Source organism: Rhopalosiphum maidis, chromosome 4 (assembly GCF_003676215.2).
Source record: "Rhopalosiphum maidis isolate BTI-1 chromosome 4, ASM367621v3, whole genome shotgun sequence".
NCBI lineage: Eukaryota > Metazoa > Arthropoda > Insecta > Hemiptera > Aphididae > Rhopalosiphum > Rhopalosiphum maidis.
In genome coordinates this window covers 21,642,260-21,655,041 of record NC_040880.1, presented here as the reverse complement: position 1 = coordinate 21,655,041, position 12,782 = coordinate 21,642,260, and the positions used below count along the sequence as shown (strand labels likewise).

Sequence of the window (12,782 nt, the reverse complement as noted above, 5' to 3'; positions counted from 1 at the left end):
TATTGAAATCGTTCATAGTGAACCTAGAATAGATTTCGTCTCAAGACATCGAAAAATGTTGTGACAGCAAACCAGACGTAGAGGTTCCGGTAACAGAAGAACTACCATCCTATAACTGCACGGTAATTATGAATAAACTTTTTATAGTTTTTGATCGATCGCAATAAATAATATACGTTAATATATTAGTATTAAAATATTTAATATAATTGGCATATTGATGTGTCGCCTTTTCCCATCAGATATCCGTGAGTCATTCTTTAGTGTCCTATTTTGGCTCGATTCAGTATTTTTACATTTGTAATACAGGGAAACAATTTAATAAAATATAATAAGCTATATACATAAGTATGGTACATTTTAGATACAAGACTTAAAGCCTGGTTCCACATATTCGATTGGTGTATTATCGAAGACTTCGTCTTATAGTCAAACTAGTAAGATACATGTGAAGACTGTGGAGTCTTCATTTGCGGCTGCTACCAATGTTGAACACGAAAAGCCGATACAACTCGAAGCAAATACAACCTAGGATTAACCTAACGTAAACTAATATAGTCGTAGAAAATCATTTCTCTATTATATATAATAACCAAATTATGTATTGATACTCGTTCTAATGATGTAAATTAAGAATATTAGGATAAAAAATAAGTAAATGAATAAGTTACAATAATTTATATTGTACAGTGAACTAGTTTTTATTGATTTTCTCATTTTAATTATTAATATCTATATTAATAGTCTATCTGATTATACGAGGAAAAACTATTTAAGTGAACAATTTTCAAGGCGGTTTTACCCGAGCTTCAGCTCCATACAAAAGTACAATGATATATTGTCGATCCATTTTCATAACATCAGATTACACGTGGCCATATGTATTTCGTACAAAGGTGAGATCAGTTGCTAAACAATGAACGTCCCTCAAGGATTTTATAGGACCACGAAAAAAGTATATACATAAACAATATATTCACAAGAGTAAGAAATTTTATAGCTGAAATACAATCATTCAAACGGTTAAAAATTGTGTATAATCGTTTATCATAGTTTATAACTTGGATCATCGTATGGTCAAAAAAATGTTAAATATGATGTATATAAAAAACATAAACATGTTTAAGGGGGTAGCAGAGTGAGCAGGTTTCTCCCTAGCGACGAATGTTAGAAGAGTTTTATAATTTTTATCATTAGACAATTTAATTAAAATTTTAAGACATTTAATAAAATTAATATTAGATGTATTTAACATAATACAATAAATATTAAATAAAACCGAAATTTTAATTAATGATAACGAAAAATTGTGTATCACAGCTTCCAAAATTACACTGAAGACATCGAGTAGTTTGCTTATAAAGTAATAACGTAAAAGGCCATATTGCACATTTCCATTGACACCATGACTGTAGTGATTGTGTATACCCAATAGACTGTATATCTTCTGACCTAATGATCTAAAGATCTAAGGTGATGAACATGCCGTACAAAGTATTAACACTACACGACCACGTAGTTTACTTACACCTTGATTTGTTTTTAACGTGTTCTTTACGGTTTTATTGAAACAATATATTTCCTTAAGTAACGAAAATTCTTAGATTTGTTTTTTGTATTATTTTGTTATTTAGTTTATTAAATTCCTCCAAAAATTGCTAAAAGAGCAAAGAAGGCTGTCGTAAGAGTAAAAATATATAATTGTGACGATAAAGTGAAATATTGATTAATGAAACCTTAATACATTAAATTAAAAGGTTACATTCATCAATATTTCACTTTATTATCGCAATTACATATTTTTGAACATTTAGTATATTTATTTTAATATTACATTATTTTTATATATCATAATATAGAAAACAATAATGATTACATTCATTTTCTGTATGTGTAGATTGAAACATCAAAACTTATTTATTCGTCAATAACTATTATTGTTCTTAAACATTTACACATAATTGTACTTAAAACTGCGATACATGTAGTCATATACCTACATAATTACATTATTAGGTACAATAATTTGAAAATCATGATTATATACAATAATAAAGTTCAAATAAAAAATAATTATCTTTGAAATGTATATGATGCATATAGAGGTATTATACAATATTAATACCTTCAATGAAATATTAAACAAATAAAAAATATATTATGATTTATAAGTAATAATGCCAATTGCAAAATAAATGCCCAATAACATGGGAATCAAAAAAGTTTTGTCAAAAATATAAATTAACACTGGTTATGTTATAGAGTCGCAAGAAGGTATATAACACATGATCCCGTACAATGTAAGAACCAAATACAAGTTGAAATAAATCAGATAAAAGTTACGTTCAAAGGATGGATCAACATCCATACTATAATCAGTATGGTAAAATAATACCTTAGCATTTAAAAATGTTAATAGAGATCAAAGTTTAAATTAGATTATACGTATTCCAATACTATATACAAATATATAAATTGGACTCAAATAGACTAAATCCAATAATAATAAAAAAAAAAAAAAACTAAATTGAAAATAATCTTGATAATATTTATCTAGACTATCGCAGGTAAAGGAAACTATAAAATACCTCAATATATTTCTTATGATTTTATTCTATTATTTGCATTAGTGAACAACGGTGTTCTTCAAAATAAATCGTAAGCGTTATTAAACAATGTGCAATATTATTTATTTTAAATTTGAAAAACTAAAATAATTTTGATGTTTTTAATAATATTAATTAATATATAAAACATATTCTTTTCAAATCCCTATAGGTACAACAATGAATGTAAATATCGTCATCGTACTGATTTTACGGATTTTAATTATCGACGGACTTGATGGAGATAAAACATATGTTAAAAAAGGTATATAATAAAATTTTTAAATATATACAACTTGTGATACATTATTATTTCGTGACGTGGTTTGAAAATTATAAAAAAAAAAGTTTAAAATTACTCTTTCATACAGATATTTTAAGTTTTGACTATATCACTTAACCACTGAATAATAAATATTTAATGTATTATACATTTACATTGATATCTCAAAAATACGTAATTTTTTAGTATTAAGAATGTAGTATATTATAAAAAAACCATTAGAATTTTTACAAATATAAATACACACAGGAGTACAAAATATAGAACTTAAATTAAACGTATTAATTAGTTAATAATACAAATTTCTTCAATATTTAATATATCTTTTGTAATTTATATTACATTTGGTTTTTTAAAGTACGTAATAGAAATTTACATACCTTATACGTTGCAGCAGTTAATTGAGTAAACTTTAATTTGCTATTCATTTAATAGTTTATTTTCATTACACACACACACACACACACATATATATATATATATATATATATATATATATATATATTTGCTGTTGACGAAAATTAATATTTTTATGCAACAATGAAAATAAAAATTGTCACTACCTATATATATTTCAGATTGTCGCAACAACATCGAAGAGGGAGGATCAATATGTACTGATATTGAATACAAATCTCATTTGGGTATAGTTAATAATTTTAAATATTTACAATGCATATTAAAATTATTATATAATTATCAAAGCTTATTATTTATACAAACTCTTGCGTCTTATTATGCGTACCCACCTTTATAGACATTTTGTGTTTAAATCAGATAATTCAATCACTGATAGCTTATAGGTATATATTAGGATAGAATAACACGTTAATTTATTTCTAATACAAATAACTGTAACGATTACCTATCGATATGATTGATTTTGCAAACTCATTAAGTCTATTGGAATGGAGATTAATATTGGTAGTGGTGAAGAAGGAGATTCGTTTGTCGATTCATAGATCATTTCGTTGCTGACATCATTTTCCATGTCATTTAGTGGCGCAAAGCGATTTGAGTGGTAAAGAAAAATTTGGTTTCATAAATAGTTTTTAATTTATAATTATTTAGCTATAAGCGAATGTCCTGGAGAAGAAAGACGTTTACCATGGTTTATAGTGCAAGAATGATCACCGGAGTATCCGTTCAAGTTATAAGTGCTTTTAATTAGCTGGATCTTTTAATAGATTTTTATTAAATTTTGTTTCATTCGAATTTATCGGCAGCGTTTATGAAATTTAATTATTCAGTAGGGATTGGTATACATAATGATTTATTATTTTTTGGTGCTTTAGTTTTTGACGTCATCGTCGTCACAGGTATAGATAACGAGTGTAGGTTGGTTAATTTAATTACGCTATAAGGCCTTGTGTTATGAGCGGATGACGTACGGCGTACTGTCGCCCGATTTGGATTTAATTAAATTTGTTAGCAGTTTTGAGATTTTAGTAGAAGCACTGATTTGATAGAAGTGGTTGCAAAGGCTGGAAAACTTTGAGTTTGGACGGATTTTTAGGTGTTTGATCGATGGAAATCGGTTGATTAGCACTTGCGGAAAAATATATAGTACGCGGAACGGCGTGTTAGCGATACTATTCGAACGGCATATATGACGTGTAGGTGGAACCAATATGCCACATGAGATATAATATAGCAATGTTTATGATTTAATTAAACTTTCAGATTTGACAGTATATTATAATAATAAAAGTATAGTTTTTGTTTTGAATATTCCACTAGTATATCAACACTAATAAGTTTATAAAAATTATTGTACATGTTTTGCCAAAATAAAAATAAATGTATAAAGGTATATGTAGATCTAAGCACGATTTTTTAGCTGTTATAAAATCAAATGAGCTCTATTCGATTTACTCGTATTAAAAGATGTCAAAAGTAAAAACAACTTGTTGTGTTTACCAATTCGCATAATAATACGATTTGGCGAAACCAAGGGCAATAAATAAATAAGCCATCATGCCACCATACGTAATTGATAGGATCCATATAAATACAGGTAGAGCACTTAGCAATCTAGAAATAGTCAAAAGTTAGTCAGCACTAGTTAAAATTCCAGAGAGCTTATAACTATGAGCTTAATTGTTGTATTATTTAAATAAAATATTCTATTTTATTTTAATTAAAGAGTAAACGAGTTTAACTTATTTAACTACCTATCTTCCTCAAATACGTCTTAAGATTGCAACGAACGTGCTACAATGTTGTTTAAACAATAATTGTGGTATCGAATGTTGTGTCCTGCGCAACGATCAATATTAAATTATGATAAAGATATTTTATTTTAAAACCTTATAAAGTTATAATTTAATCGCTGATAGGTATGTAAAATAAGTATAATATTTTTATATGTATCTCAACATTCTCAACAGTACACAATCTATAAATATTAATATAGTTTAATATACTATAAAAATTCAATACCTTATAAGAATGATAACAATTCGAAAAATAGAAATTTAGAAATTTAAAAATGAATGCAATTCCATGTGATTTCAAGTATGTCTTATAATAATGAATATTTACAAAGAAATTAATTTTTTTCATTTGATATTTTTTTAAGATAATTATGACATTACAACAATTTATAAAAGAACACTGGTGAATAATGATGGTAAAGAAGTCATTCTTTTAACAATTAACATAATTTTAAACATTAAAATATAAAATAATTTGTTTTCAGAAAATGCATTCAATGCTGATACTCTCTGGAACCGTGACGCCAAAATTCATTTGAGAACAAATGCTATTGGTATGCCGATTAACTTAGAAGGATCCATTATGAGTTCTGATAAGAAAAGTTTAGAATTCATAGCAGACGGAAAATATCCTGCAAACTTAAACAATATTTTCACACAAAACCAAATTGAGTACAACCCTGAGAATTGGACCATCTCGACACTATCTATGTTTAGTACGTATATTATAACATTGAATAATATGTTCAAATATGTTTGAAAATACTACTAGATAAACGATGATAAATTGTATTATTATAAATAATATGATATGATATTATTAAGTAACAATGAAAAAATTCCTTTTCAAAATCGTTTAGCCAGTTTTAATTTTTAAAGCTATAAAATAACGTAATTTATTTCAATTCTTAGTAAGTACTTATTGTTACAGGTGGAGCAGAAACACCGAAGAAGTTCTATTATGATTTGCTCTTATGGAAAGCTAATACCAATGAAGAATCTTTCAAAATTAAATGGAAACAAAGAAACTCGATAAAAATGTGTATATCAATATCATATTTACTAGAAGATGAATCGAAATGTACATTATCAGTGGAATTAACTAATGGAGAAAATTTAAAAAAATATATCATGAATGCTTATAATATAAAAGAATCGGTAATTTGATATTAAATATGCATCTAATATGTAATTCGACTAAATATAAAATAATCTAATCTATTAAACACTACCAGTCACTTTTTAGAAATTTCAATTCAAAAGATCAATAACATATTTTATTATACACCTAAAATTGAACTTATAATTTCTTAATTTTTGGTGCATAACATTTTTATTTTTGAAGTTCGATTTTACGAAAATCATGAACCATAAACATATAGCCTCACTAATTATGTTTCAAAAAAAAAATGTAAAAACTATGTTTGAAAACACTTTATTTAGGATAAACCATGTATATCAAAAAAGGGTTGATTTTGTCATTCAAACTTTATATTTTACAGAAAGAATTAAAAACATTGTTGATAAAAAGTAATAATTGGTTACATGAAAATGAAACATATAGTATAAACTTAAAACTCAATAAAAAATTGTCAAAAGTCAGAATGTATTACGATTATTACATCGAAAAAAATGTTTATAAGACAGTCGATGCTGATGGTTGTAAGATTGGAATCAAACGTATAGCTCAGTGCTTAGATGAGTATGGTAATTAAGATTCATAATTTAAACACCTAAGTAATACAGTAAAAAAAAAATTGAAGTTTTATTAAAACTTAAATTAAATCATATTTTTGTATTTTTAAAATGTTATGTGATCGATATTGACTCTTAAAATTAATTGAACTGCAAAAAGTAAAATATTACTCGGTCAAAAGAAATACACTGTTGTTTAAATAATTATATTAATGAAACCAGTCTATTTATTTTTTATACACTTACAATGATGATAATAATAACTTTTATGTTAAATAGAAAACGAAGAAATATTGACAATAAATACGGCAGAATTAGAAAAACATTCAACAATAGTCGTCGGTGTATATCCGTTTGGTAATAAAATATGTAAATTTAAATCATTTTTAAATATTCTAACACCTATGTGTGCAAAATCTAGTTACAAATCTACCTCATAAAAGTTGCATTTGAAATTTGATGTAAGATGTTAATCATTTTTTCTTACTGACCACATTGAAACAAAGCACAGGCGCTTAACGACCAGTTTTGTGAAGTTCATCTGTGTGATACTCAAAAAGTCTATACAAGTACCATCACAATGTAAATACTATGTGATAGTGTGGTATATATATTAAATGTTTAGGAATACATTTTTAAAAATCAAATAATAATGGCGAATTTCATATAGTTATCTCATATATCATATTTGTTAGGGTAATTAATAGAACAATTTTAGAAGACAAAAACTATTATTTATAAAAACATATTAACTCAAAAGATTGAACCCTAGGTTGAAATAAATTTAAATTTTGTATGATGCTTAAAATTGTAATTACAGATGATTTTAATACTTTTAAGTTTGTTAATAAGTCGATTCACTCAAATATTAAAGCAAACAACACAAACAGAATGTAAATGTACTATTCTTACACCATAAACACCAAAAGAACATGTTTTATTTAATCAACGATCTAATCGTGTATACCATTGTAATCATATAAATTAATTTAAATTATATTTGTCAGAATTTTCAATTTATGGACATGACGAAATATCTAATTCACTGTCATCGGAGTGCCTTAACGGAGGAGTTCCTAGCAGAAACGGTTGTACGTGTCCTACCGGCTTCAAAGGCAAAAACTGCGAACATGGTAAATCATTTAAAAATTTCGTTAAAATGTTCATGCATTTTAAATTGACTATGCTTCTTGTACAAATACGTAAACGTAAATAAATAAAAAGTACAACGTTACAAAATCATATATTATATTTTTCAGGATGTGGACCGAACAAGTTTGGCGCTGACTGCACTGGAATATGTTCAATACATCAATCGCATTGTCGACAAATGAAGATTTGTACCACAGAATTTGGGTGCAAATGTCCAACAGGATATAGCGGTCCCCACTGCACGGAAGGTACATTAATTAGGTTGAATATAATTTATTATAATATCTTTAATGCAATTAACATGTCAATAATGTACGTTCAATCAATATAACATTTACGATATACGAGTAATTGCATGGATACATTTTTTCTTAAACATTTTATTATTATTTATTATAGAGTACTATAGAATTTTATTTTCGATTGAAATTGATACTTATAATCAAATTAAAGCGTTTAAAGATAAAAACTACATTTTTGGTAAATGGTTATTATACGGAATTTTTTTTTCTATCTATTCAAAAATGTTTTATTGATTGACATTGATACCGGCAATATAATATTCATATAGACTTTTTATACATTTATTATAAAATATTTATGCATATGAATATTTTATTTTTCATGTTAAAACATTTTTCAATATTGAGTGCACATTAAACCTATATCATTTAAAAAATATAAATTGTACTATTGATCAACGTTTTACGAGTAGAATGTACAAATGGTACGTACGGCGTTAATTGCAAACAACAATGTCCAGAAGGATGTCGATTAAAATCATGTGACATTTACACAGGCATTTGCAACAAAGGAGAATGTATTACAGAAAGTTACATTGCACCAGATTGTAAAGAAAGTAAATCTAAAAACTATAATTCTATATAATTTTAGCTTTATGGATAAAAATTAATAATATGGTATAATTCGTTTTGTAATTACAGAGTATCCGTGGCTCACATCTCCGCCACAACTAGAAACGTTAGATTTTAGGTCTGCAAAATTAAAAATTGATTTTAATTCAAAAAATATACAAGGCAGTCACAATGTTAACTCGATGTATTACCAACTCGTATTTAAGGTAAATAACATATCAATAATACATGTAAATCCAATAATAAAAATGAAGGTATGTTAAAACATACTATAAATATTGAAATTATAGTAAGTATACAAATTTGATAGAATAACAAACTAATAATTATTATACAAAAAATAATTTAATTAACAAACGACTATTAGGTTTTAATATTACTTTATTTGATACGTCAGGCATTTGATGTATTTATAATATTCATATGTATTTAAGATCGCTTCAAACGAATCGGAATTTCAATACTTAGAACTAAAAGAAATTGGAGAACAAAAATCCGTAATTGAAATCATGGACAATCTCATACCCGGAATACCGTACACCATTGGTGTCATCCTAGTTTCAGAAGACGGAAATTACAACACAGAAGATATCAAAACGGTCAATTATTCCACCAGCTGTCTATGTATTAATAAAAATAATATACTAAATCTCTACATTAAAACTTTTATACTATTTAAGAACATAAATTAATATATTTACTTTTGTATAATACAGTCGCGAACAGTACAAGCTATGGTGTTAAATTGTCGAGTGGCACAGATTATATCAATGTTACTTGGAACGAGGTAAAAACTCAATAAAAATTTCACATGGTGTTTCAGCTAGTGCTTAATTGTAATTTCAGTGTTTTGTTATATTAGAAATGATAAATCTTGTGTAATATTTTATGTTAACTGTAGCTTAATGATCAAGTTGAAGGGGACTGCAAAATAACAGAATATATATTGAAACTGATGTATTATATAAATGATTTACAAAAACTTAGTTACTCAGAAGAAAAAAAATCCAATAATAATCATGGATATAATTTTGAAAATCTACTACCCGGTGAAAAATATGCAATACAAGTAACAGCAATAACGGCAGCAGGTCTGGCTATACCATTAGATTTGTCATACATTTACACCGAGCCTTATGGTATTTATAATACAATTCAGATATCAACACATTATTAATTATTCCTATTAACCATAAAACATTAATAATTTCAATCTCATTGTGTATAATTAGTTCAAATAAAAAACATAAAGTCCAATTTAAATCAAAGTCTATCAATGACAATAACGTGGGACGTTGATGAAAGTTATGCATATACGCCATTAAATTTTGAAATTAAATACAAAGTATGATGATAATATTATTTTATATAAGTTACCTATTGGCTATTTAATAGAATAAAGGTAGACTGACAAAAAGTTTATACTGTAATCGACAATATCAGACAGTTTTATATAACATAGTAAATTCAAAACTGTGTCAATAGGTTAATAAGCATTTTAGTTGTTCAAACAAAGTCATTACAAACAACTGGACATCACTGTTAGTTTACAATCAAACCAGACAAACAATCTCGGGATTGATATCAAACACGCAGTATGTAATAAAAGTTGAACCCAAAATTAAAGGATATACTTACGACGACTATTCTAATATGATTTATGTGAAAACACCAATCTCTAGTTAGTAGTATTCATAAATTATAATCTTGAAGGTATTCAAAATATTTTTAAATATTCAAAAATGGTTTATATTATTATAGAACCAACATTAACACCTTTAATGAATGACGAAAATAGTTCGTATATCACCAATCAGAGTGCATACTTCAATTGGAAGATAAATATGACAGAATGTTCTAAACTAAATGGTTTCTTTCGAGGATACCAGGTCATACTAAAAGTAAGTATAATAATATAAAAAACACAACTAATATGCATATCTATACTAAATTTTGCGTTTTTAATTTTTTTTATAAAAAAAATTTAATTGGCTTAATGATGCACAACACATCAAATAATATTTTACAATTTTATTAAATTTTAAAATTATATGATATCGTGTTGTAATATTGTATAGGATATAGTCGAACGCACGCAAGTAGCTAAGTCAATTAAAGAAAACACGGTGAACTACAACGGATTAAAACCAGACACTAATTACGAACTGCAAATATACGTAATGACAAATCATGGATACAACTTGGAACAAGGATTGTTAATACCGTTCAAAACCAAAACTAAATGTAATAATAATTTCTCTTGTTAACGTTTTAACGAAAATATTTTTACTGCAATTTTCCTTCGTCAAATGTCTCATGAATAAACCCACTGGGATTATTCTTATTACTTACTATACGTAATTTCTAAACGATATGTGTACGTTTTAGTTTTAGTACCAGTGAACGAATTAATAGTTTACAAGAAAAATTTAAAGAAAAAATCGATTGGAATCAGATGGAGTTACCCCAATGAAAATGATATGAATGGTTTTATCGTCATCGCAATCGATGAGAATTTGAATAATACAAAACGAATTATTATAGAACCCGCGGAAAGATGCGTTGCTTGGCCAAAATTTTATTGCACTACTTTTGATAACCTTATACCCAACAACCAGTACACCATAAAAGTATTATATTATTTATCTTATCTCAAATTTAAGATTATTTTAAACAACTAGATTATATTACTTCGTAATATTGTCTATTTTATATAGGTAAAAGCCAAATCACTAGACTATCCAACAGGTGGTTCGACGTCATCGGTCGTCACTAATTTCAACGATGGATGTAACTATAATATATTATATATTGTTATTGGTCTTAAAAACACTAAATAACAGTATGTTTAACAACGAGTCCAAACAGTTGCAGGTAAACCGGAAAATCTCAGGACAACAAGCGTAGGCTCCACGTACATTTCCCTGGAATGGGGTATTCCATATATACTCAACGGTGTATTGAAATCGTTTATAGTGAACATCGAAGAGGTTTCATCTCAAGTCATCGAAAAATGTTGTGACAGAAAACGAGACGTAGAAATCCCAGTAACAGAAGAACACCCAACCTATAATTGCACGGTAATTATGAGATAACTTTTTATAGATTTTCGGGCGATCGCAATGAATTGTATAAGTACTGTAAATATATTGGTATATTAAAATCCATATGGTCATCGCTGGAAATTATTTAATGAAATATAATAAACAGCATATTTAAATATGGCACATTTCAGATATTTGATTTAAAGCCCGGTTCCACTTATTCGATTGATGTATTATCAAAGACTTCGTCTAATGGTCAAACTAGTAATATACACGTGAAGACTGTGCAGTATACTTTTGTGGCTGCTACGGGTGTTGAACACGTAAATCGAATACAACTCGAAGCAAATACACCCTCGAACAAATCTAATGTAAACTTATATTAACGTAAAAAATAAATTATATCTTTGATTATAATTTTTATTATTATTGTATTGTTAGATTCATTGCATATAATTCAAATCTAGATCTTTAATAATATAGTATTAAGTGAATATTTAAACTATATGTTAACATTTATTATATAAGTTAAAATAAATTAATCATGAAAAACCTTTAAAATAACCTTATTATAATATATAAAAATCATTGAATGTATTGATACTCGTAGAAGTCGTATAAATTAAGAATATTGGAACAGATTCTAAAATACATACGTTTAAATTACTGTACACTTAACTATACTTCGTTTCATTAGTGAAAAAACTCGTTTTGTCGTCGTTTGCTAAGCACCCCCTCTTCCACCACTTACGCCAATTCGGTTAGGTTTTTTGGACAAACTATTTAAATAAACAAGTTTCATTTGGTTTACCCGAGCTCCAGCTTCATACATAATTATTTCCAATAAAGGTAATATACCGTTGATCCATTTTCATAAAACAGGTGGAAATTATAATATGTAATTGTTTGTA

The 12,782-nt window shown here is 26.7% G+C and overlaps 1 protein-coding gene across 1 annotated transcript; it reads left to right on the top strand.

Annotated features, from left to right (window-relative positions):
- The first annotated feature begins 2,633 nt into the window (after positions 1 to 2,633).
- Positions 2,634 to 12,288, top strand: LOC113548463 (tenascin-like). Its single transcript, XM_026949355.2, has 23 exons — positions 2,634 to 2,658; positions 2,779 to 2,871; positions 3,468 to 3,533; positions 5,471 to 5,521; positions 5,591 to 5,821; positions 6,037 to 6,263; positions 6,608 to 6,812; positions 7,080 to 7,157; positions 7,808 to 7,933; positions 8,060 to 8,200; positions 8,668 to 8,811; positions 8,897 to 9,033; positions 9,262 to 9,451; positions 9,544 to 9,614; positions 9,729 to 9,966; positions 10,060 to 10,172; positions 10,313 to 10,508; positions 10,589 to 10,728; positions 10,906 to 11,071; positions 11,216 to 11,457; positions 11,545 to 11,617; positions 11,696 to 11,907; positions 12,063 to 12,288. The coding sequence occupies exons 2-23, from the start codon at positions 2,787 to 2,789 to the stop codon at positions 12,255 to 12,257; spliced, it is 3,327 nt and encodes a 1,108-aa protein (XP_026805156.1). The 5' UTR covers positions 2,634 to 2,658; positions 2,779 to 2,786; the 3' UTR covers positions 12,258 to 12,288.
- Positions 12,289 to 12,782: the final 494 nt, after the last annotated feature.